This window comes from Garra rufa, chromosome 21, assembly GCF_049309525.1.
Source record: "Garra rufa chromosome 21, GarRuf1.0, whole genome shotgun sequence".
NCBI lineage: Eukaryota > Metazoa > Chordata > Actinopteri > Cypriniformes > Cyprinidae > Garra > Garra rufa.
This window is the reverse complement of record NC_133381.1, coordinates 28,790,845-28,818,481: the sequence shown is the minus strand read 5'-3', so window position 1 is coordinate 28,818,481 and position 27,637 is coordinate 28,790,845. Positions and strand designations below refer to the sequence as shown.

The following is a 27,637-nucleotide window of genomic DNA, read 5'->3' as shown; positions in this document are numbered from 1 at the left end:
TATTAGGCCAGTCGCTTTTGTTCACATAATCCCCTATCTTTGCAAATCATTAACCTTAGATCAGTTTCATTCTAACTAAAAGTAGTGCAACAAACTCTAAATTAAAGACATGCATTTATAAATTTTTGGGCTTTAGTTATGTTGAAGATCATACACAAGAAAAGCCAATTAATATAAAGTATGCTATGGTCTATTAAAATTAAATAACAGAAAGTTTACTGTACATCCATGGCAGTAGTTATTGAAGGGCAAGTCATTCTGTGTGAACATGGGCCCCCTGTTGGGGAACAATTGAAAAAACATGAGTCCAGTTTTACTGTTGGCCCCTGAAAGGAGAATGAAGTCAAAGTAACGTTGCACTGAAATATCCACTTTCTCAAAAACCCTTGAAGTGAATTCAGTGAAGCAGTTTAATTGAAATTTCATTTCAAGTAATCTAAACACAATGAAACACAAGAACAGCCAAATGACGTTGTTTTGGTGCTAAAAGCACTGAGTCACATACTTGGGTGAGGAGGGCTGCAATGTGGCCTGGTTTACCTGGAACTCAGCAGCCCTGAGGGCACACGGAGGGCACTTTAACTTTATAGTGTTTTTACCCACTTTTATTGTCATGCTGTTTCTGCCCACTTGTGATGTGGTCTGTGCATAGGAATGCCTCTTCACCTCTGTTCATTATCCCACTGTGTTTGGCCTCCCCTTTTTATTCTCTTGGATTGGCTGCACATATGAAGTACCCTGGGAATTCTTTGCATCCCAATTGGCTTCATTTCCTCGGTGCAGATGAAGTATACAGTAAATCATCTTCTGAAGTCTTAATGAGTAGGTAAATCTGGCTACAGTTGAAGCAGCCCACATGTTCGCAATTGGTTTGTTCTCTGTAGTATTTTTCACACTGTAGCTCTCTGAGAGGGTTACTTGTCTCTGAATTAAAACTCAATTAAATTAGGAAATGCTAGATGTGTAAAAGTGTAGATTAAGATAAATGACGGATGCGTTTAACCATTGCAGCATATGGGAATACACATTTGAAACATGCTTCTGTTCTTTTACAAGGAGCCTTGAAAGTGCTACTACTTTTTTATGATTTATTAAATTAATTAAATCTAAAATTGTTGCTTTAAACTGTGTCTACAGAAAAATACATTTCATTGCTAATGAAGTACTGCTATTTGAAGTAACAGAAAATCTTTGTTCCAAATCCATGTTTTTTTCTGTGTAAAGACAAACAGATTTTTTTATCGAATCTTCATGCAGCTCTTTTTCATATACAATTTATATGAAACACACAATACCTTTGACCTTTGTGTGATGAAAAGACTAAATATAAGTCATTACTGTACATTTACTGATAATCACCTTCAAATTGGTCAGTGGTAACATGTAAATTTTCTTTTTCTTTCTTTTTCTTTCACTTTAGCATAGCTTCATATCAGTTGCTAATATTATCTGCGCAAAGTACTAATCCAATATTTAAACTCAACCATATAAAATTAGTAAATTCACAAAATTTCAATTGATATGTGCAAAAATACTAAAAAGGGAAAGAATATGGCAAAGTACTGTACTTGGAGTAAACTCCGCCCATTAGAAAATACATCTGTCTGAACAGCAGCAAATTAAAAAATGAAAGATGAGTCATCACTAAGTGACCCTGTTGACAGAACATCCCTTTTCCAACATTTAATTTTGCACTTTAATGGTGCAACAATTGCAAGCACTCAGGACTGAAATGAAAACAGCTTTGAAACTTTTGCATATTAAAGCAAGCAAATGAGGCAAAGCATTTCAAACACATAAACTAACTAAACCCTAAAGGTTGTGAATTGTTGCATGTTCATGTGAAATGCATGAGACCCATAGACCGACTCACTCATAGACACAGGATAATACATATGCACTAATTGTACAGCTACAGTGGTTGCAGCAATGCTATACAGAATCATGCCGATTTTTTGCACTAAGCAATATGAGTCAACCTTTGACAATATCTAACACTGATATCCTCATAATGGAGTCCAAAGACTGGCACTACTAAACTGCTTGTTATATTATTATCTACCTCATTATATTTATATTATGTATATACATACACTACCAGTGAAAGGTTTTTGACCAGTAAGATTAACAGTAAGTCACTTATGCTCCCCAATCCTGCATTTATAGGATCCAAAGTACAACAAAAACAGTACAATTTTGAAATATTTTTACTATTTAAAAAAAACAAAACTGTTTTTTATTTCAATATTTTTAAAATGTAATGTATTCCTGTGATTTCAAAGCTGAATTTTTAGCATCATTACTGCAGTCACATCCTTCTGATCCTTCAGAAATCATTCTAATATTCTGATTTGCAGCTAAAAAAACAACATGTATTTAACATTATGTTGAAAACAGCTGATCAGAATTTTTTTAGGTTTCTTTGATGAATAGAAAGTTCAGAAGAACAGCATTTCTCTGAAATAGAGATCTTTTGTAACATTATATCTTAATCATCACTTTTGATCAATTTAAAGTATCCTTTAAAAGTAAAAAAAAAGGAAATAAAAGTTTCTATAATTGTCAGTTTCCTAGTGCCCCCCCCCCCCCCTCACATGGACTTATATTGGTTTCTCCCTTTGTCTCCCCCTGTTGTTCTGTGTGTTTTGGTTTGTTTTTGCCCATATTTGGACTTCCCCCAATTAGCTTTGATTTGTTACACTTGTCTTGTTAATTTGCCACTCCCCCTGCCACACCTATTTAAGTGGTTTGTTCCCACAGTTTCATTGTCCGTTCTTAATGTTTTCGTAATGTTTTGTTTATAGTTTTGTTGTATTTGGTTTCTCCCCTGGATTTAGTTTTTGTATTTAATAAGTAAGTGTTTTGTTTGTACTCCGGTTTCCTCATTTGTTCCCCTGGTTCCCCACTCCCAGCATGTGTGTGACAATTTCTTTCCCAAAACAACAAACTCAGATAAATGCTCAGATAAGATCTCTAGATCTTTCTATCCATCAAAGAATCCTGAAAAAAAAAAAAAATGTTTTAAAAACTGATGATGATGATGATGATGATGATGATAAATCTTTCTTGAACAACAAACAGGCATATTAGAATGATTTCTGAAGGGTCATGTGACACATTAAGACTGGAGTAATGATGCTGAACATGTAGTTTGATCACAGGAATACATTACATTTTAAAATATATTCAAATAGAAAACAGTTATTTTAAATAGTAAAAAAAAAAATCAAGATTTTACTGTTTTTGCTGTACCTTGGATGAAATAAATGCAGACATTTTTACATAATTACATTATTTTGCATAATTACAAATTATATGAATAAAATAATATTATTTTAATTGACCCAAATGTTAGCAGCAGCATAAAATAATGATTTTATCAATAATAATCAAATAAAGAATATTCAAACTGGTGTATTTATGTATTCATTCATTCATTCATTCATTCATTCATTCATTCTGTCTTTCTTTTAATTATTAAACATGGTCAATTACACAACTTTACATTTTATTAGATTTAGAAATATTTAATTTGTCTGTTTGAATCAAAAGTAAACATATATATTTTTTCAAAGTCATCTTTCCAGGTAAAATAAAATAAAAATAAAATAAAATAAAATAAAATAAAATAAAATAAAATAAAATAAAATAAAATAAAATAAAATAAAATAGTTCATTTAAGCTATTTAAATTCTTTTTAGCAGTTATCCAACCCAACCGCATGCTCAAAACTTGGGAAGATACTGTACACATTTTTTTTTTTTTTTTCTCTCGATTTAAGCAATTTAAAGCCACACGCTCCACACTTTCCACAATGGTAACTCACCCAGAAAACACCCAACATAACAGAAAGTCTTTTAAAATGCCAACATTATGGAACATTAGACATTCTTGAAGCTGAATTGAAGTTCCTTTTGGGGTTATCAGGGAAACTGCCACAAACCACGCTTGCTCAGCGCACAGAGGGTAAACAAGTCTCCATATTTTCTCATTTTGCTAAAAAAAAAAAAACATTTTCTGTCCCAATATCCAGCTCTGTGCAAAGCATATTGAAAAGTGTAAAACCTATTTTGAGCTACTCAACTGAAACATGTTCTTTCAAAATGAAAACATTGAGTTAAGCCAAAAAGTAATTTTTTTTAGTGTAGTTGTTTTTGTCATAAATGGTTAGTTATTTACTGTTATATGTTGTAACAAAACAAAACAATAAATCAAATGTGTTCCATGGGAAAATTTCTGTTATGCTGGCCTGGTAAAAGGCCCAGAGCTCATTGAGGAGCAAAGGCTCATCGCTGCAATTCCATCAGACCCAGCTCAAATTCACCAGGCCGGTGTGACTTCAGTGTGGCTCCCAGGGGTCCCAGAGACGGTGGTGTGAGTCCTTGTAGGTGCAGGGGTGTGAGGGACGGCTCAGTGTAGGTGGAAGGGGGAGGAAAAAAGAGAAGTTGTGAGAATGGATGGGAAATAGATGGATGCCATTCTGCAGAACGCCGGTCTCCGATGGTGCTAGTGAACAGTGAGGTGTAATTTCATGGATGAAGTCAAGACATTCACAAGAGGTGCCAGGGAACAGTGAGGACATTTTTGAGCCACTGTCAGCTACTTCTGAGCAGAGCTGTTGGCAACTGCTCCTGACTGTTATACACCGGTAAGTGATATTTCATTCTGTTATTAAAGAGAATTTGTCAGTATTGTCACAAATACTTCAGAGGGATTTTTGCTAGAATAAAAATCATCATCTATATGTTATTAAGTACTGATATTAGAGTGATATTAGACATTTGCATAGTTTAAAACTGTACTGACTCCACAGTGCTTCCGATACGCAACTCATGTTACATGTCACATGATCTGCAGGGTTGTTATTATTAACCAAAAAAAGAAAGAAAAGAAAAAATGAAAATAGTACACAAATGATACTAAAATAACTAATGATGGGCATAATTCAATATTCAATATTATTAATTTTTTTTTATTTTCATGAACTTATTAAATAATACTTATATAATATTTCAGCACACTATCCAAACACTTAAGCAACCCAAATGGTTTCAACAGTCTTTTCATTTCAATTTCATTAAGCAGTTCAATAAATTCAATGTAAAAATATGATTTTCCCCTTCATTTTAGGTGGTGAGATTCATTCAAGGCCAATGGCTTTAAAGGAGGTTAGTGCATATCAGTAGCTCCATCATTCCTAATATCATCACAACTTTACAAGTTTTAACATTACAAATCATGCCTTATATATGTTGAATTGCCCTGTTCAGTTTATTAACTGAAACACATTCTTGCACCCAGAATCAGCTGACCGTCCCATTGCTGACCTCCATTGTAGCAGCGGTGCTTGGCTCCCTCCAGATAGGATACCACACAGGCAACATCAATGCCCCTGCCCGAGTGAGTAGAGTTGACTTTAGGGGCCAGCCACTGGTTAGCATGGTTTCTCAGTTTACATACAAACTTCTCAGGGCCCTCATAAAACACTGAATAAACTTTACCGAGTCAGAGAATATTTCTCTTCAGCCAGCATTGGATTTGGAAGGCTTCATATTTGCACACAGGTAGCTATGATGTCTAGCTTGTGTTGATTTATCGTCTGTGTGTGGATATAGTCCAGTTCCCTCCGGCCGGTTTTTCATTATGAAAACATTGGGACTGGTCTCAAGATATTAGTCATGTCTTTCAAGCAAGTGAAATGCACTTTCAGAGTAAAGTATTAAAATTGCAGGCTGCTCTGAGTTTCTGTCCACATTACGTGTGCTGTTTGTTTGTTGATGTATTATGTAGTGTCTGAAATTAAAGTACTGACTCATTTAATCAGACCCAGACTCAATAAAAATTAAGATGCAATTAACCCAAACGGCTATATTTAATGTTTATACACAATGTTTTTTCCAAAACAAGGATGACTGTTGCTGTGTATTGTGTATATCTATTATCATTAAACTGCACGTGTGAGCCTATAGCAATGTGTGGTTTTTGATTAATATCCTTTTGGTTTTCTTCATTGAGGTAATTGAGGAGTTTTTTAACACAACATGGAGATCCAGGCACAATCAGTCAATGCCAGACCACAGTCTCACGTTCCTGTGGTCCCTTTCTGTTAGTATTAAGGACTTTGGAGCGCTGCTTGGTTCACTGGGGGTCAAAGGTCTTGCTGACACCTTTGGGAGGTGAGAAAGTCACTTTTTTTTTTAAATTAATGCACACATGGCATTTAATAATCAGACAAAAAAAAATACTACTAATACTACTACTACTACTACTACTACTAATAATAATAATAATAATAATAATAATAATTATTATTATTATTATTATTATTATTATTATTATTATTATTATTATTATTATTATTATTTGTTTGTTAATACCCATATTTGTTCATTAATATACAAGTAGTATTGGGGGGATGAATTCCCTTATGGATTTATAATTATTTATTATTATTATTATTATTATTATTATTATTATTTGTTTGCTTGTTTGTTTGTTAATACCCATATTTGTTAAATGATATACAAGTATTGCTGATGTATTCTCCTATGGATTTATTATTATTATTAATATTATTCATGCAAAAATTACATTTAATAATCAGACAAATAATACTAATAATACTAATAATAATAAATAATGTTTACAATAATAATAATAATAATAATAATAATAATTATTATTATTATTATTATTGTTGTTGTTGTTGTTGTTGTTGTTGTGGTTTTGTTGTTGTTGTTGTTGTTGTTTGTTTGTTTGTTTGTTTGTTTGTTTGTTTGTTAATACCATATTTGTTAATTAATATACAAGTAGTACTATGGGGGGTTTACCCTATGGATGTATTATTATTATTATTATTATTATTATTATTATTATTATTATTATTATTATTATTATTATTATTAGTATTATTAGTATTATTTGTTTGCTTGTTTGTTTGTTAATACCCATATTTGTTAATGGGGGGATTTATTATAATTATTATTATTACTGTTACTATTACTATTGTTACTATTATTAATGCAAAAATGGCATTTAATAATCAGACAAATAAATAATTATAATAATTGTTATTATTTGTTTGATTATTTATTTATTTATTTATGTTTGTTTGCTATTACTCATATTTGTTAAATGATAGGCTATGTAAGTATTACTGCAGATGTATTTCCCTATATCAAGATTATTTATACAGCGCTTTTTACAATACAAGTTGTGTCAAAGAAACCTTAGAGTATTAAAATAATAAAGTAAAATGTCAATAATAATGCAAGAGTTCCATATTGCAACAAAGTCAAATTGGGGAGGACTCATCTGGTTCTCATGGCCTTGTGCCGGTGGCCGTTTAGGGTAGGAGTTCTTTCTTGATGATCTGTCTCTGGGGCTCATCTAGTTGACACGGTATCCGCTGACATTCGGCTGTAGGTGTTGATCCACCATCTGCTCTTGGTTTGGACTGGATCCAGGGGACTGCAGTGACCATCTGATCTGGATACGGACTGGATCTGGTGGCTATGGTGACCTGGGAATAAGAAACAAACAGACTAATATTAATGTAGATGCAAGAGTTCCAAGTTGCCACAAAATCAGATTGGAGAGGACTCATCTGGTTTTCGCTGTCTTGCGTCGATGGCCGTCTAGGTGATGAGGTCTTCACTGATGATCTGTCTCTGGGGCTCATCTAGTTGATGTGGTCTCTGCTGACATTCAGGGCTGTAGAGGATATCTCTGGGTGCTGATGGGCACGGACTAGATCCTGGAGACTGCAGTGACCGTCTGATCTGGAATACAGGTGGTTACGGTGACCTCGGAATAAGAAGGAAAGATACTAATATTAGCGTAGATGCCATTCTTCTTCTGATGCAACGAGTACATCAGGTGTTATAGGAAGTGTCCCTGGTTCCGGTTGACCTAAATAATGCAGCCTAACAATCCTTTAACGGATTTGGATTATGAAATGTATTAAGTGTAGGCCAGGTTAAAGAGATGGGTCTTTAATCTAGATTTAAACTGACAGAGTGTATTTGCCTCCCGAACAGTGTTAGGTAGATTGTTCCAGAGTTTGGGCGCTAAATGTGAAAAAGATCTGCCGCCCGCAGTTAATTTTGATATTCTAGGTACTATCAAATTGCCAGAATTTTGAGAACGCAGCGGACGTGAGGGACTATAATATGATAAGAGCTCGCTCAAGTACTGAGGAGCTAAACCATTCAAGGCTTTATAAGTAATTAGCAAGATTTTAAAATCTATACGATTTGGGGTCTCTGGGGTCTGAGGGTGTTTTGGGGCCCTGAAGAAGTTTTGACATCGTCACCTTAGAATTATAAGGTTCTATCTGCATTCTGAGCACTTTCGAGATATTGAGCATCAAAGTTTTTGTGTTCCATAGACTTCTGTAGATAAAACCATTTTTGTTTTCTAAAAAAAGGCCCCAAATGTACATAGCTTACAAAAGAAACATCAAATAATGTAAATACATTGTCACAGAATAAGAATATGTGAATAACTCATTTTTGACAAAAATGACAGATAGAACCTTATAATTCTAAGGTGACGACATGCCCTGAGATTTGTGCTTTTTTTCAGTATCTTAAAACATTTTAATGGTTAAAGTCAGATTACATTGTAATCAGCACATATTGGGCTTCAATAATATGCAAGCAACATTAATGTGCATGTTTGTGTTTTTGAGAAAACGTCTCGGGTTACTATCGTAACCTTAGTTCCCTGAGGGAACGAGACGCCGCGTCAGGAACGCTATGGGGAACGCCATTGGCGGGCAGCACTCTGAATCATGTCTAACAACAAATGAAATGATGGGAGTGACGTCACAGGTGCGGTGACGTCATCCACCCGGGAAGTATAAAACGCGTGCGTTTGAAGCCGGCGGCAGCTCTTTTAGGAATGAAGCGAGCGCCGCAGGGTGCGGGAATTATGGTCCGAGATGCGGCGTCTCGTTCCCTCAGGGAACTAAGGTTACGATAGTAACCCGAGACGTTCCCTTCCGGGAACTCGAGCCGCGTCAGGAACGCTATGGGGAACGAGACTACCTACTTCCCCATAATTTCCGAACCCTGCGCAGTGTCTGTGCCAGCAGGTGGAAAGGTAAAGAGCATTTGTCTAGCATTATGCGGACAAGAGGCCCTGTAGTCCTCGGCCCTTAGGCACACGAGGAATGGTAGTCTTCCTCTGTCTGGTCGCCAGCCAGAGCGAGAGGTACTCCGCAGCCCTCAGGCACACGCAGAGTCTTAGTCCTTTGTCTGGGAGTAGCCAGAGCAAGAGGGACCGAACGACCACTGTCTAGCACTCGGCGGACAGATGGTGTGTGAAGTCCCTGGTCCGTAGACCCACGAGGACTGTGAGCTTGACCTCAAGGCTCCTCTGCGCTCGGGCACACGAGGAGTGGGTGATCCTTTGTCTGGGGGTGCAGCCAGAGCAAGAGGGATCCAAGGCTCAGCCTGTGCTACGCCAGGACGCGAGAGATAAGGCCATTGTCGGCATTCCGCGGACAAGAGGGCACTGCAATCCCAAGCCCTTGGGCTCACGGGGAAGACAGTAGGGGCCTCTGTCTGGTAGCCAGCCAGTGCATGAGGCACTCCTCGGTCTTGTTCTAAGGCAGACGAGGAGTCTTAGTCCTTGGTCAGGTAGTTTCCGGAACCAGAGGGACCGCATTACACTCAGTCTGATAGCATCCTGCGTCAGAACACGAGGACAAGTAAGCCATTGTCTAGCATTCCGCGGACAAGAGGGCTGTATGGTTCTCGGCCCTTAGGCACACGAGAACAAGTAGACCTCTGCCTGGTTCGCCAGCCAGTGCGAGAGGTACTCCTCGGCCCTCGGGCATGCGAGGAGTTTAGTCCTTCGTCTGGTTTTCTGCCAGACCATGAAGGAGACAGCGTCTAGAATACTTACCTGCTAAGACACTGTTATAACTCGGTCTGGTAGCATCCTGCGCCAGAACACGAGGAGAATTAAGCCATTGTCTAGCATTCCGCGGACAAGAGGGCTGTAAGATCCTCGGCCCTCAGGCGCACGAGGATAGTAGTGGGCCTCTGCCTGGTTGCCCAGCCAGTGCAGGAGGCACTCCTTGGCCCTCAGGCACACGAGGAGTCTTAGTCCTTGGTCTGGGAAAGGCCAGAAACCAGAGGGACCGAAATACACTCGGTCTGGTAGCTTCTTGCGCCAGAACACGAGGGGGAATAAGCCATTGTCTAGCATTCCGCGGACAAGAGGGCTGTATGGTTCTCGGCCCTTGGGCACACGAGAACAAAGTAGGGCAGTCTGATCCTCGGCCCTCGAGGATGCAGGGACACTCCTAGGAGCGTCGTGGCGAATAACGACTTCTCTTCTTTCCGCAGAAAGAATGCGCCTTGAGAAGTCTCCTCCTGGCTAGGGAGGTGGCTGACTCTCTAGACCTAGTCTCGCTAAGCCGAGAGAACAGCGGAGCCTGGAGCGGCTCTGAGGTCGGGTTCATAGTACCTGACAATGTCAGGGGCGAGGACCAACCCGCAGCATTGCAGATGTCCTGGATGGGGACACCTGCTGTCAGAGCTCTTAGAGGCAGACAGCCTCGGGAAGAGTAAGTCTTGGCTCCCCATGGAGCTGGGAGACCAGAGGACTTGGAGGTAGTAGGAATGGCATCCGTGATCCATCTACTGATAGCTCTGATCGTGCCACATGCTTTCTTTGTGGCCGTATGTGCCCAGTGCGCATACTGGACAGATATACTTCCCATTGGTCGCACTCCAAGAATGGAGGTAATAGAGGATTGAGACCCCTCAGGGTCTCAACCTGAGTGCACCACCGAGGAAACCATACCGACAAGCCACCACGAGGGGCGTGGTAGGCCAATAAGCCGCCACGAACACCCTCAGGATGGAGTGAGCTGGTTTTGTGGGTTTGCGAGGACTCAGTACTGTACCAACAGGCAGTAACTTGGTCTAGATGGTGTTCGTGACACCATGAAGCAAACAGGTTCCACTTAGGGTTTCCTCGTAGAGGGAGCTCTGGATAGGAGCAGGGTCTCAACAACCTCGGTTGAGAGACCCGAGTCTATGAGTTGCGCCCCCCCCAGGGGCCATACTCATACCTTTCCACCTCTCCATGTGGGGGTAGCAGGCCGCGCCCCCAGCTTGAGAGGGAAGGTCCAAGACCATGGTTGGACTAGCCGTGACGATGCCGGCATGCTCTTTCCAGAACTCCAGGGTGCACAGTGATCGGGAGAATGCGTACAGACGCAGCCTCGGCCACGTCTGTACTATGGCGTCCAGTCCGGGCGGACCTGGAGGCACTAAGGAGAACCAGAGAGAACCTTGCGATATCTATCGAGTCGCCAGAGGTCCCATAGTCTCCATGCTTCATTACTTCCTGATGAAGCCTCGATCTCCCGACCGTGGAGGAAACGTGTGACCAGGGGGCTCTTGCCCACTGAGAGGCCACCTAGAGGGGCGTGGTAGGCGCTTATAGCCGCCACGTAACCTTCAGGGTGGAGTGAGCTAGCCCTGCGGAAAGGCGAGACTGTAGGAACTCCAGAACTGTACCAACCGGGCAGTTGACTGGTTTTAGGTGGCGCTCGCGGCACCATCTCGCGAATAAGTTCCACTTAAGGCCATACAGTTTCCTCGTAGAGGGAGCTCTGGATTGGAGAAGGGTCTCAACCACCTCAGTTGGGAGACCCGCTCCTATGAGTTGTGCCCCCTCAGGGGCCACACCCATAACCTCCATTTCTCTGGGTGGGGGTGGCATATTGCGCCCCCAGCCTGAGACAGGAGGTCCCTCCTGACGGGAATCTCCCATGGAGAGCCGTCGAGGAGAGATACCAGGTCCGAGAACCATACTCGTGCCGGCCAGCGCGGGGCTACTAGTAGCAGCCGCACTTGAAACCGACGGACCCGTTCCAGAACTCCCGGGAGCAGAGCGATCGGGGGAAAGGCGTACAGACGCAGCCTCGGCCACGTCTGTGCCATGGCGTCCAGCCCCAGTGGAGCTGGAGGAACTAGAGAGTACCAGAGGGGACAGTGCGATGTCTTTCGAGTCGCAAACAGGTCCACCTGTGCCTGGCCAAATATTCTCCAGATCTGCTTCACCACCTCTGGGTGAAGCATCCATTCCCCGGGCCTCAGCCCCTGCCTTGACAGGACGTCTGCTCCCACGTCCAGAGATACTGGACTGCTCTCAGGGAGAGAAGTCTTTCCTTAAGACCATAGGAGGATCCGGTACGTCAGCTTATATAAGGGGCGTGAGCGGATACCTCCTTGATGATTTATATAATAAATCCCCGCAGTGCTGACTGCAGCACGTGACGGATTTTGGGTCTGAAAGGAAACACTTCAGGGCGTGGAACACGGCTAGGATTGCTCCACAGGCCTGGGTTGAGCGGCCACTCATGACCGCCTCCCCATCCGGTGAGGGATGCGTCCGTCGCTAGCTTGGCGCGGCGACGAGGAGCTCCTGGAACCGGACCCTGAGAGAGAAACCAGGGTTTCTTCCACATGGCCAAGGCACGTAGGTAGCGCCGCGTGACCTTGATCTTGTGAAATGGGTTTCCCCTCAGGGAGAACCCCCTGGTTTGAGCCACCACTGAAGTGGTCTCATAAGCAGCAGTCCAAAAGGCATCTCGTTGGAAGCGGCTGCCATAAGACCTAACAGTACTTGGAACTGTTGACAGTGAGTGGCGGGCCTAGCTTGACCGCATTTACTGCAGTAAGGATCGACTCGATCCGAGCAGGTGACATTCGTGCCTGCATCGTGGTCGAATCCCAGATTACACCTAGATAAGTGGTTTTTGTAGTGAAGAAAACCCACTCTTGTTGGTGTTGAGCCTCAACCCCAATTCTTTCATGAGAGCAAGAACAACACCTCGGTGTTGGACCGCTAACTGTTCTGAGCTGGCCAGAATCGACCAGTCGAGTATGCGGATGCCCTGGAGTCACGGAGGAGCCAGAGCAGCATCCACACACTTCGTGAAAGTTCGGGGTGAGAGAGCTAGGCCGAAAGGAAGTACTCTGTATTGGTGAGCTTTGCCCCTAAAAGCGAACCTGAGAAACTTCCTGTGTTGTGGAAGGATAAAGACGTGAAATCGAAAATGGGCCGAAGCCCTCCATCCTGGGAACAATGAGGTACTGGCTGTAGAACCCAGACTCTCTACACCGAGGCGGGACCACCTCGATGGCCTCCTCCCTCAGGAGAGTTCTACCTCCTGTTCGATTACCAGACCCTGCTCGGGGTTCACCAGAGCTGTGAAAATACCCCGCTGAAAGGTGGCGGCTGGAGCCGAATTGAAATTATTTGCAATAACCTTTCTCTACAGTGCGCAGGACCCACATAGAAATATTTGGCAGTAGTTTCCACGCTGCCAGAAATTCTATTAAGGGAACCAGCCCCTCGCGGCTGGCTTCTGGATTTATCTGAGGAACTGATTCGGTGACCTGTAACAGCGAGCTGGCAGGATACACCTGAATTAGTTGCTCTTAAGACCCCTGCGGGGGTTGCGAAGTCTGTTCGCGGGAGATTGTTCCAGATCTCCAGAGGGCCGGGAAGGTGTGGTCACCGAGTTTTTCTATGGTGCACCGCAGACCTCCCCGAGAGGGGCTGCCCTCATCGGCCCTATATTTTTATTTAATTATTTTCCGTAAAATCAGGGCCGTTTAGCCGAGGACCTCTTAGACCGAAGCACGACCCTCGGACCGGGCTCGGTCTTTGAAGCCCCCGGTCAGGGGTGTTGCTAATCCCGCCCTCTAGGTGTCACCGGAGGGAAACGGGCTGCAACGCTCCTATTATAAGCCTCTATGTGAGGAGCTGGTACACGGCTGGGGTTTTATTTCCCGTCAAAAACCCCAGCACGTGTATCTTTGCTGATCAAGCCTGAAGTTTTCTTTAGGCGGCTTGGAGAGCAAAGACGGAGCCTTCAAGAATGATGCCTAGACCGGGGAACAGAAGCTGATAGCGTCTGTTCAACCCGCGGCGTCATCTTTACTTTCTAGTTTTTTCCAGATCTAAAAAACTCAATGTAGATCGGGAAGGACAGAAAGCTCCGTTTGGAAGTGCTGACTTAGTCCGCAGGAAGCAGAACGTTTGCTTTTCTGCGGCTCATATTTGCTTATTTAGCTAATGCACAGTCAGCACAACCACCAGCTCATCATACTGAGGCGATCAGGGGGGGCGGTTGAATACTTTTGACAACGTACTTCACATCAACCTCCTTGGAGGAAGATATGGAAAGCGTTGAAAACCTTTCCTGGAGGGAAGTAACCGCATTGCGGGCTTCCTTATCCAGAAAAAGGTTTACCGATCCACCAGATAGGAGAGGAGATAGGGTATTTTTAAACACCCGTCTCCCGTCCCTCTAATAGATCGAGCCGCGATCCCAACGAGTGCAGCTACCGCTCCGCCTCGGCGGAAGCGGGGCCAGACCCGCGAGAAACGCTGGCGAAGGCTCCCTCCTCGAAGAGAGCCTTCCGTGGAGCACCCGCAGTGGAGATTTTAACGCTCACACTGTGGACAGTCAGCCTTTTCGAGGGCTGACTGTGCGTGCTCTACACTCAAGCAGACCGCACATAGACTGTGTGTATCCCCACCAACAATGAAGCATTGGCAGGGAGGAACACACTATCTATGTGGCTGCTTGTACCGCCTAAGTTTCTTAACTTTCTTTCCCCCTTGGTTGCATTTTAGCGGTCATACTACTCAAATAAAAGCCGTGCAAACTGGCACGAAAAAACAGCAGTATGACCGGGACAGACACAGACACAGAGCGCTCTCGCTGAATGACAAAAGCTGCCGCCGGCTTCAAACGCACGCGTTTTATACTTCCCGGTCGATGACGTCACCGCGCCTGTGACGTCACTCCCGTCATTTCATTGGTTGTTAGACATGATTCAGAGTGCTGCCCGCCAATGGCGTTCCCCATAGCGTTCCTGACGCGGCTCGAGTTCCCGGAAGGGAACCATGTTTATGCATGGTTATTGAAAATCTAAAGTTTTGAAGTCACTGAAATAAGGCAATGAAGCACATACAGAACATTTGTCATCAAGACTGTTGAGAATTGGATGTAGTAGGCTACAATTTTTTTAACCAAATGATGTGAAAATCATCTTGTTCACTCGTTCAGAGAAAACAATATATTGATGTAAATTTTCTAAAACATGTTTTGTGATCGAAAGGGATTATTCATAGGTGTGGCAATGACCCATGAATATTTAGCAATTCACACCTGAGAGACAAAAGAGCCCTCCCTAATGGCCCCATCAATGACTGACTTGACTACAGCAGGAAAGAGACAATGTAAGAAGATTCAGAGAATGTAGTTTTAGATTACTTGTATTTTATTTACAACACTGTACAGGTCCTTTTCAAAAAAATAGCATATTGTGATAAAGTTCATTATTTTCTGTAATGTACTGATAAACATTAGACTTTCATATATTTTAGATTCATTACACACATTTGAAAGTAGTTCTAGCCTTTTATTGTTTTAATATTGATGATTTTGGCATACAGCTCATGAAAACCCAAAATTCCTATCTCAAAAAATTAGCATATTTCATCCGACCAATAAAAGAAAAGTGTTTTTAATACAAAAAAAGTCAACCTTCAAATAATTATGTTCAGTTATGCACTCAATACTTGGTCTGGAATCCTTTTGCAGAACTTGTTTTACACTAGAATATCAGTGTAGTTGAACATCTGAAGATTGTAGCGCTCTCAGAGGAAAACAATTTGAAGGGACTCAAGGGAAAGAGGGCAGGATTCATCTGTTGAGCAGGTTTCAGATCACTAAAAAAACAACAAAAACAAACATATGTGAGCCTATTCATATCAGGATCATCTGTCAGTATACAGTCATAGACTCTAGCATTTGTATTAATGTAAAAAAGGACATGTAATATCTGAGAAACTAATAATTATCGTTTAGCACTATATTACTAATAAACGTGATGTAAACATACATTCAGTGTAAGCACTCATATTACTTGTACACCCTACTGTTATACAATAAAATAAATAAATAAATAAATAAATTTGTTTCTACAGTCATAAACATATCGTCATAAATGCATCTTACAGTCATAAACGCATCGTTTTCTAGAACATTAAAAATATCCTGGCATCGTGAGAGATGCAATGCAATCAAACGTACTTCATAATGTTTCATTTGATATAGTCAGGAATTATAGTTTGGAATAAGTCTAACTAGAAAAATGTGTACACGTTTTGTCAAAGTAAATAACAGCGAAAGCTAGTAGGAAAATGTAAGTAAGACTTACTCATGTAAATGTCTCCTCCTGCTGGGTTTGCGTTGCATCGCGTCCTTCGTCTGATCGAGGTAAATATAAGTCTTATTCCTCACAGAACTTCTTCATTCAGAAACAAACTGTAACCAAAATGAACTTGAAAAGGCATGTGGCTTTGTTTGCGGTGATGTGGGAGTTTCCTCGCATACAGATACTCCGGTCCTTGCCGCGCTTGTAGCACATGGCTAATTTGAATACCAAAGGGATTTCGCTAGTGGGCGTGATCAAATTAAAAATAATTAGCTGCAACTGGATAGACTAGACATCTCCTTGGTTTCATATAGATTACTTTATCACAGAATATTTGTTTTCGATAAAACTCCTCGGGTTTCGTATGAAACCCTAGTTCCTCGAGGGAACGAGACGCTGCGTCGAAACGCTTTGGGAACGCCCCCAGCGTGACCATGCTCTGATCACGTGTATAATCCGTCCAATAGGAAAAGCGTGTGCGATGTCACGGACGGGGTGACGTCAGGAACCAGGAAGCTATAAAGCACGTGCGGTGAATGCAGCTGGCAGCTTCTGCCACCAGGAGCGCTGCAGGGATGCCGAAATTGTGGTAGGCGACACAGCGTCTCGTTCCCTCGAGGAACTAGGGTTTCATACGAAACCCGAAGCATTCCCCTTCGGGAACGTCGAGCTGAGTCGGAACGCTTTGGGAACAATATACCCACGCCGCCAGAATTCCAAAGCCCTGCTCTGTGTGAAGCAGGAGGAAAGGAAAAAGGGTGAAAGTAGCCCGAGTGAAACGAGCGGCCTCAGCCCACTCGTAAAAGGGGCGAAAGTAGCCCATTGTAATTGCTGCTATTCAAGCAGGAAAAGTGTGGCCTCAGCCGTCTTATAAAAGGGCGAAAGTAGCCCGAGTGAAACGAGCGGCCTCAGCCCACTCGTGAAAGGGCGAAAGTAGCCCAAGGTAATTGCTGCAATTAAGCAGGAAAAGTGCGGCCTCAGCCGTCTTATAAAAGGGCGAAAGTAGCCCGAGTGAAACGAGCGGCCTCAGCCCACTCGTGAAAGGGCGAAAGTAGCCCATGGTAATTGCTGCTATTCAAGCAGGAAAAGTGCGGCCTCAGCCGTCTTATAAAAGGGCGAAAGTAGCCCGAGTGAAACGAGCGGCCTCAGCCCGCTCGTGAAAGGGCGAAAGTAGCCCATGGTAATTGCTGCTATTAAAGCAGGAAAAGTGTGGCCTCAGCCGTCTTATAAAAGGGCGAAAGTAGCCCGAGTGAAACGAGCGGCCTCAGCCCGCTCACTGAATTAGGAAGTCCCACTAGAGGTGGGAGCATCAGAAATGAGGGCATGAGAGCCCGGAGTATGTGGGAGGTCTAACTCATAGAACCTCACGAATGTAAGTGGCGTGGACCATCCCGCAGCGTTACAAATATCCTGCAGGGACACCCCTGCTAGGAAAGCCTTAGACGCCACAACTTTGCGGGTCGAGTGAGCCTTGGCTTCCATCGGTGAGGGAAGACCAGAGGACTCATAGGAAATGGTAATGGCATCCGAAATCCACTGACTTAATAACTGCTTAGAAGCTGGAAGACCTCTGTTATGGGGACCGAAACACACAAATAATTGGTCCGTCTTCCTCCACAGGGCAGCTCTGTGGACGTACGTGTCCAGTGCTCGCACTGGACACATACAGTTAAGCTTCTGTTGTCCCGGTTCCTTTAAGGGAGGAGGACAAAAGGCCTGGAGCACTACCGAAAAGGGCCTGTAGGTCACCGACTCTCTTAAGAGAGGAGATAGCCAAGAGAAAGGCTGTTTTAAAGGACAAGAGTCTGTCCGAGATTTCCTCAATCGGCTCGAAAAGCGGATTGCACAGAGCCTGAAGTACCACAGCCAGGTCCCACGTGGGGACGCGAGAGCGCACCAGGGGCCTCAGCCTCAGCGCACCGCGGAGGAAACGTGACACCAGGGGAAGTCTCCCGAGGGAGGTAGCACCGAAGGGAGCATGGAAGGCATCTATGGCCGCCATGTAGCCCTTCAGCGTAGAGTGTGCATTACCGGCCGTAAGGCGGGCTTGCAAAAAGTCCAGCACTGAACCTACTGGGCAATGAACTGGGTCAATCTGGCGCTGATTGCACCAAAGGACAAACATATTCCACTTCCCGGTGTACAGTTTCCTCGTAGAGGGAGCTCTGGATGGGAGGATGGTCTCAACAACCTCGGTTGAGAGACCGGAAGCTAGGAGATGTGCCCCCTCAGGGCCACACCCGTAACTTCCACAACTCCGGGCGGGGGTGCAAGATCGCACCTCCTGCCTGTGAGAGGAGATCTCTCCTGACGGGAATTTCCCATGGAAGGCCGTCTAAGAGAGAAATCAGGTCTGAGAACCACACTCGACCTGGCCAGCACAGAGCCACTAGCAGTAGTCGAATTCCGTCCTGGCGCCGATTGATGTGCCACGTCAGATAGCATCCACTCCACAGACCTTGGGCTGAGCGGCCACTCATGACCACCCCCCAGCCGATGAGGGAAGCGTCCGTCGTAAGTGTAACACGACGACAAGGAGCCCCCAACATCGGACCTTGAGACAGGAACCAAGGTTTCTTCCACATGTCTAAGGCACAAAGGCAGCGCCGCGTGACCTTGATCATACGGAGTGGGTTGCCCCTCGGGGAAAACCCCTTGGTCCTGAGCCACCACTGTAAAGGTCTCATGTACAGCAGGCCAAAAGGAATCACGTTGGACGCAGCTGCCATGAGACCTAGCAGAACTTGAAACTGCTTTACAGTGAGTGATCAGCCTATCTTGACTCTCTCGACTGCGTTGAGAATCGACAATACGAACGGGAGTCATATGAGCCCGCATCGTGGTCGAATCCCAAACTACTCCTAGATAAGTGGTTCTCTGAGCTGGAGAAAGAACACTTTTCTTGGAATTTAGCCTTAACCCCAGAACTTTCATGTGGGCAAGAACGACATCTCGATGTCGAACTGCCATTTCTCTGGACTGGGCCAGTATAAGCCAGTCGTCTATGTAGTTCAGTATGCGGATGCCCTGGAGTCGCAGAGGAGCCAGCGCCCAACCACACACTTGGTGAAAGTTCGGGGTGAGAGTGCTAGAGATTGGTAAGCTTTGCCCCCAAAAACGAACCTGAGGAACTTCCTGTGTTGTGGAAGGATGGAGACATGAAAATACGCGCCCTTGAGATCTATGGTCACAAACCAGTCCTCGGACTTGATTTGAGACACAACCTGCTTGACAGTAAGCATTTTGAACTGAAGTCTCAGTACTGCACGATTGAGCAGTTTGAGATCTAGAATATGACGCAGTCCTCCATCCTTCTTGGGAACTATGAAGTAGCGGCTGTAGAACCCGCACTCCATAAGATGAGGAGGGACCACCTCGATGGCCTCCTTCCTCAAAAGAGTTTCTACCTCTTGTTCCGTAATCAGAGCCTGCTGAGGGGCCACGACAGTGGTGACAACCCCTTGAAAAGATGGCGGAGGGGCGCCAAACTGAATTTTGTAACCTCTTTCTACAGTCTGCAGGACCCATTGAGATACGTTTGGCAGAAGTTTCCACGCTGCCAAATGCTCTACTAAAGGAATCAGCCTCTCGAGGCTGATCTCTGATGGATTTTGAGGTGGCGGATCCTTCTGCAGCCCGGTCTCTCGAGGGCACTGGGGTGATGTTATATCCCCAGGGGGGCCTGCCCTCAGAAGCCCTGAGCCGTGGACGTCAGGACTTCTTTGTCGAGGACTTCCTCGCCTGAAGGACGGCCCTCAGGTCGCCCTTCGGTTTATAAGCCCCCGACTTGGAGTGCTTACTGGACCCCGATCTCTCTGTGGGGGGGCCCGAGTAGCAACGCTCCGCTTCTGCTCTTCGCGGTACGAGGAGTGGGTACTCGTGTGGGGCTGCTCCCGTCCAGCAGCCCCAGAGCTTGAGCGGCGAGGAAGATATCTCTGGAACGCCGCCGCTTGCTGTCGTGACTGCCTGAACCTGTCGACGACAGAGGGAACCGCGTCGCCGAACAGGCCAGACGGTGTGAGCGGGGCGTCGAGTAGATAGATCCTGTCGCGGTCTTTAATATCCGACAGGGTCAGCCAGAGATGTCTCTCTGCGACCACCATGGCTGCCATAGACCGCCCAATGGCGCGGGCGGTCTCCTTGGTGGCTCGCAGAGCGAGGTCAACAGTACGACGCAGCTCACTGGCGTCAACTGCCGCCCCGTCCTCGCCTTCATCAAACTCTTTCAGCAGGTCGGCTTGATACGCCTGCAACACCGCCATGGTGTGCAAGCAAGCTCCAGCCTGACATGCTGCGGAGTACCCCTTCCCCAGCAACGCTGATGTAGCTCTTAGCGGTTTGCTGGGGAGTGCCGAGGCCCTAAGGGACGATGCTGAGCTAGGGGACAGATAGCTCGAGAGCGTCTGTTCCACCTGTGGCATCGCCCCATAACCGTGTTCACGAGCCCCGACCACATTACAATAGATGGTGGCGGAAGGGGAGTGAACACGTGCCGAGAATGGTTTGGTCCACGATCTCGACACCTCGGTGTGGAGATCGGGAAAGAATGGCAGGCCTCGGCATGGAGGTGTAACTTTGGGACGCAGAAAGCGTTCATCAAGCTTTGTCGCCGCTTTCTGCTCCCCAGTCACAACGTCCGGCCAACTGATGTTGAGTTTGGCAACGGCACGAGTGACCACCTCCACTAACTCCTCGTACTCAACGGTTTGGGTGGGCGGGGAACCAGCTTCCTCGACCGCTTCCGTTTCCTCCCCCTCAGAGGAAGAAAGACGGAGGGACGAGTACCCCTCCTGGAGGGAAGAAACCGCAGAACGGGCTTCCAGACCAGAAAGGGGCAAGGATCTGCCAGAGGAGGCTGGAGAAAGGGGCTCGCCCGTCTCCACACTCACTAGCAGATCCATCTACGATCCCCACGAATGCAAGCGCCGCTCTGCCTCAGCAGAATCGGGACCTGATCCGCGGGGAACGCTGGTGAGGGCTCCTTCCTTGAAAAGAGCCCTCCGGGAGCGAAGCGTGCGGAGAGGAAGCCGCAAACAATGCACACAGTCAGCCTCCTCAAAGGCTGACTGGGCATGCCTCGCTCCCAAACAAACAACACAAAGCGAGTGTGTGTCCTCTGCCGTGATGTATCTTTGGCAGGGAGGAACACACTGCTTAAACTGCTTGTTTTCGCCCATTTTAACTTTCTTATTTTGCTTTCCTATAATAACTCAGTGCTCAAATAAAAGTAGAGCAAACTGGCTCTGAAAAACAGCACTGAGGGACAGACAATACACAGAGCGCGACTGAAGGACAGAAGCTGCCGGCTGCATTCACCGCACGTGCTTTATAGCTTCCTGGTTCCTGACGTCACCCCGTCCGTGACGTCGCACGCGCTTTTCCTATTGGACGGATTATACACGTGATCAGAGCGTGGTTACGCTGGGGGCGTTCCCAAAGCGTTCCGACGCAGCTCGACGTTCCCGAAGGGGAACTTACTTCGTTTAAAAGCATAAATCTCAAGCTTTCTGTAGATACCACTTTTCTGTTTGTGTGCTGAGTATTCACCGAGTTTGAACGATTTAAGTGACACATTTCTAAAAGCAGTTCGCGGAGAGAGAGAAAACAGAAATAACCCTGTTTGTTTTCTTTATTCTAAAAAAAAAACACAACGTTCTGTTGCTCTTGTGAGTGTGCACAAATAAAAGTACACACTTAATTTCCAATGATGTATAGCTTTAATTTGCATGACTGAAACCGACAGAGTATTTTTAGTGTCTTTTGCACTGATCTTAAAAAAAATGAGCTGGTATACATCCAACCTCAGGGAGCCAGTGCAGTGTTGACAGAACCAGGCTAATATGGTCATACTTTCTGGTTCTAGTAAGAACTCTAGCTGCTGCATTTTGGACCAGCTGGAGTTTGTTTATTATGGATCTATCTAATAAATCTATGGATTTATTATATATATATATATATATATATATATATATATATATATATATATATATATATATATATATATATATATATATATTGTACTTTCTGTGAACTAATGAATGAATAAATAAATGAATGAACAAATAAATTCTTAAAAAGTGGCCCACCCACAGATATACAGTATGTAAGTGTTATTTAGAAATAATTCTAACAATACATTTCCTTGCAGGCGTAATGCTATTCTGATAGTGAATGCCTTATCTGTGCTGGGTGCCTCTCTGATGTGCATGAGCAAAGCCACAGCATCATTTGAAGTGCTTATTTTGGGTCGGCTGATCTTTGGTTTGTTCTGTGGCCTGGTGATGAGCCTGAACCCACTGTACATCCAAGGTGTCTCACCTACAAACCTCCGCGGTGCCTTTGCAACTCTGAACCAGGTCTCCTTCGCCTCAGGCATTCTGCTGGGCATGGTGAGACACACCTGCTCCTTTTCCGTTTCCAGCTTTGTCCTTAATAGTGCTGTAAATCGCAAATAACCGAGGCCTGGATCTCATCAACGCAAGCCTGATTTGTTTGTTGTGTGGTATATCTCAGGTGGTGGGCTTGGAAACGGTATTGGGCACAGAGAAATACTGGACCCTCATGTTGTCTCTGTCCCTTATTCCTGCAACACTTCAGTATATGAGCCTTCCTTTTTGCCCTGAGAGCCCACGCTACCTCTTCATCAACAGGGGCAAAGAAAAAGAAGCAGAGGCGGGTGAGTTAATGACTATTCTTTTGGGATAGAACGTTGACTTATGACTCATTTAGAACAGAAAATAAACTTGTTAAACCTAGTGTGACAAGAAGTTTATTCTAGCAGCTTTCTTTCCATTACAGCCCTGAGAAGACTTCGGGGAAATCCAGAGACAGTGATGAAAGAAATGGAGGAGATGAGAGAGGAAGCAGCCCATAGTGAAACAGGGGTGACTGTGAGAGAATTCCTCAGGAAGCGACGCTACAGGCAGCCGATAATACTTGTGCTTATCATAAACCTGGGCAGCCAGTTATCTGGATTCAATGCGGTTGGTGTTCAAATTGAAAATTCATGCTTAAATGTCCATCACTGCAATATTTGATCTAAACACGAGTTATTTCAAAATACAGCTTGTTTTCATAGGCTTTATAGAGATATCCATCTTGAAGGCCTCTTTCCATATTTCCATGAGCATGATGGTAATGACAATTCAATAGATGGGGCTGAAAATCAGTTCATTCAGACAGTGTTGGGGAAAGTTACTTTTGAAAGTAATGCATTACAATAATGCAATAATCCATAAAAAAGTAACTGATTGGTTACTTACAGTGAGGAAAAACAGTCCCCTGCTGATTTTGTACATTTGCCCACTAACAAAGAAATTATTAGTCTATAATTTTAATGGTAGGTTTATTTTAACAGCAAGAGACAGAATAGCAACAAAAAATACAGAAAAACTCATTTTAAAAAAAGTTATCAATTGATTTACATTTTAATGAGTGAAATAAGTATTTGATTCCCTATCAATCAGCAAGTTTTCTAGCTCCCAGGTGTCTTTTATACAGGTCACAAGCTGAGATTAGGAGCACTCTCTTAAAGAAAGTGCTCCCAATCTCAGTTTGTTACCTGTATAAAAGATACCTGTCCACAGAAGCAATCAATCAGTCAGATTCCAAACTCTCCACCATTGCCAAGACCAAAAAAGCTGTCCAAGGATGTCAGGGACAAGATTGTAGACGTACACAAGGCTGGAATGGGCTACAAGACCATCGCCAAGCAGCTTGGTAAGAAGGTGACAACAGTTGGTATGATTATTCGCAAATGGAAGAAACACAAAATAACTGTCAATATCCCTCGGTCTGGGGCTCCAAGCAGGATCTCATCTTGTGGAGTTTCAATGATCATGAGAACGGTGAGGAATCAGCCCAGAACTACATGGAAGGATCTTGTCAATGATCTCAAGGCAGCTGGGACCATAGTCACCAAGAAAACAACTGGTAACACACTATGCCACGAAGGACTGAAATCCTGCAGCGCCTGCAAGGTCCCCCTGCTCAAGAAATGAACATCTGAAAGATCCAGAGGAGACAAAAATCGAGCTCTTTGGCATCAATTCAACTTGTTGTTTTTGGAGGAGGAGGAATGCTGCCTATGACCCCAAGAACAGCATCCCCACCGTCAAACATGGAGGTGAAAAGATTATGCTTTTGGGGTTTTTTTTTTTTCCTGCTAAGGGGACAACTGCACCGCATCAAAGGGACGATGGACGGGGCCATGTACTGTCAGGGCCAGGGCATTGAAAATGGGTCGTGGATGAGTATGACCAAAAACACACAGCCAAGGCAACAAAGGAGTGGCTCATGAAGAAGCACATTAAGGTCCTGGAGTGACCTAGCCATTCTCCAGACCTTAATCCCATAGAAAATCTGTGGAGGGAGCTGAAGGTTTGAGTTGCCAAACGTCAGCCTCAAAACCGTAATGACTTGGAGAGGATCTGCAAAGAGGAGTGGGACAAAATCCCTCCTGAGATGTGTGCAAACCTGGTGGCCAACTACAAGAAATGTCTGACCTCTGTGATTGCCAACATGGGTTTTACTAAGTCATACTTATTTCACTCATTAACATGCAAATCAATTTATAATTCTTTGAAATGTGTTTTTCTGGATTTATAAAATTATAGACTGATAATTTCTTTGTCAGTGGGCAAACATACAAAATCAGCAGGGGATCAAATAATTTTTTTCCTCACTGTATTTGAAAAAGTAATCAGATATTCCATTGTAAGTTTAAAAGTAAAGCGTTGTTTCACTAGTTACTTTAAAAAGTAATCTGATTACATAACTCACATTACTTGTAATGCATTACCCCCAACACTGCATTCAAGTCATTCAAGTTATCTTTATTTCTATAGTGCTTTGTACAATACGGATTGTTTCAAAGCAGCTTCATGGTAATGAAGAGGAAAATAACAATCAATGATGAAAATGAATATTCTGCTGTAAAGCAGATTTTAAAAGACAATAGTGTCGTTATTGCACTCAAATCAGTTCAGTGTTGGTTAAATTAAGTTAAATAAACATATAAAGTGCATTAGTTATGAAACAATTTTAATTAAACTATAAGCAGCTCTATAGAACACTATCGTTTTATTATTTAGCTCAAATGCTGATTCAGTATAATTTAATTCATCAATTATTAAACAAATTCGACTGAGATTAAGTTCTCACTTAATGGTGTCAAATTGTTAGTATTACTGAATATTAGTTGTCATTTAAACCCCAACAAATGACGGTGACAAGGAACCCAAACTCCATCAGATGACATAAATGGCAAAAAAACAGAGGGAAACCTGAGGGTGTTGGCATTTCTCCTCTGGCATAAATGAACGAACACTTGTATTTAACTCATTGTTAAATTTAAAACTTGTCAATAATCAGTGATGTTTTTTTTCTGATTTCAAATTATAACATGATGAATGCGCTTTTTTTTTTAAATGATATATGAATACAACACTGCCTGCATAATATTAATGTTTTCTCACATCAATACAGGTTTTCAAAGATAAATAGAGTGTAAAGATTCTCTAATGGATTTGCAAACACTGCAAAATTGCCCAGAATAATGCTTAACCATATCTCTTATTTTTCTTCCAGATCATAAATTACTCTACAAAAATGTTTGCCCAGTCCAATTTTGATGAAGCCAAATATCTGACACTAGGAGTGGGCGCCGTTAATGTGGCGTTCACCATAGTAGCAGTGAGTATTCATTATATGATGTTCATGTTCAGTCTAGTCAGTGTTATTGGTGATTATTGTAACCTGTTCAAATGATTATTTTATTTTATTCAATACCGGCCTATACAGTGATTTACTGGCCTACTGCCAGCTAAAAAAAAAAAAGGTGGACATGTTTAGGTGGATTGAGATGACAAAAATGTTTGGTGTTCCACGGGTATTCACTTAATAAAACCAATTTCCAGGTCTCTGATATGGCTGTATAGTTTTAATGTATATCAAAATAGCTGTTTGGTTCTCTTTTACTGAGAAAAGGGTTACTTTGTGTACTTTTCACAACTTTTGAAACTGAATTAAAAATAAAATAACATTCTTGGACATCTGTTTCTCTCTCTTTTCCAAAGTTCTTTTTGGTGGAGAGAGCAGGACGCAGAAAACTGTTGCTTGCTGGATTTCTGTCATTAGCACTCTGCAACCTACTTATGACCATCACATATTCCATACTGGTGAGGCTGAATATCCTTCTTTCTCAAACTCCAGAAATAAGGTCAGAATTCTTGACTCATCTCTACATCTCCTCTCTTACCTCTTTTCTCTTTTCAGCCCATAGTTCCAGACATCCGAAATATTCAGGTGCTTGTGATTTTCCTCCTGATCTCAGCTTATGAAGTGGGGCCTGGACCAATCTCATGGTTCATTGCCGCTGAGCTTTTTGACCAGTCGGCCCGTCCCATTGCTATGGCCTTCACTAGCATGCTTAACTGGGGAGGGAAGTTTTTACTAGCACTGCTCTTTCCACCACTTTTGGTATGTACATCTCTTATTTTCAGCATATAAAGATCTATATTGAACATTTATACTGCATATTATTTTAGTTAAGCTAATGCATCAACTTGTTTGCAGAAAATGTGTGGGGCTTATGTCTACCTCCTCTTCATGTGTATGGCCTTGATTGCCTTCACCTACACCATGTTTCGTCTTCCTGAGACCAAAGGACGCACTTTTGATGACATTGCGGCTGAGTTCCGTGGGGCTGAGGGAATTCCACTACATAACAAGACCACATTTAACACGTTTACTTGATCACTCTCAGCTTTAGGGTTAATCTAAAAGACCTAAAAACAGTGAACAACTCAAATGCAACTGTTATGATTTTATAACCAGTAATGATGTACTGTATATTAATAATCCTTCAAATCTCATAGAAAATGTTAACATTTATTCTGAAAAAGGAGAACCTTGTAGACGTTCTCAAAGAAAACATAGCCTTAGCAAGTTTTTAACATGCTGTGAAATCTCACAACTCTCTGGTTTGTATACTCTTGCCAGACAACCTGCAAGACAAATTTAAGAAACTTGACTGACAACATTGACAGATATATTAACAGCGAAACTGCTTTATAGTTATTAGTAAGGAAAACCATGTAACCTGTTTTGACTGTACAAGCATTCCATGAAATATTTGCAATATCTATATAGACATTTTTTCTCATTTAAATGTTGATAGAATATGTGAATATGAATGTAAACATGAAATAAAAGATTTAGCATTTCAGCATTGCGTTCCACTTTAACAAAGCGTGCTACACATTGCTCTAAATTGCCTCTCTTATTGTTTTTTTTTGTTTTTTTTTTTTCTTTTTCAACAAAATTGGAAACATCCAGAGTCCTTAAAACTGAGAATGTGAATTTCATAACAACCT

The 27,637-nt window shown here is 43.3% G+C and overlaps 1 protein-coding gene across 1 annotated transcript; it reads left to right on the top strand.

Annotated features, from left to right (window-relative positions):
• Window positions 1-5,153: 5,153 nt before the first annotated feature.
• slc2a1c (solute carrier family 2 member 1c) lies at window positions 5,154-27,017 on the top strand. Its single transcript, XM_073827621.1, has 10 exons — window positions 5,154-5,168; window positions 5,302-5,400; window positions 6,016-6,176; window positions 22,411-22,651; window positions 22,776-22,938; window positions 23,061-23,245; window positions 25,851-25,955; window positions 26,339-26,440; window positions 26,538-26,741; window positions 26,838-27,017. Exons 1-10 carry the CDS (start codon window positions 5,154-5,156, stop codon window positions 27,015-27,017), a joined length of 1,455 nt encoding a protein of 484 aa, XP_073683722.1.
• Window positions 27,018-27,637: the final 620 nt, after the last annotated feature.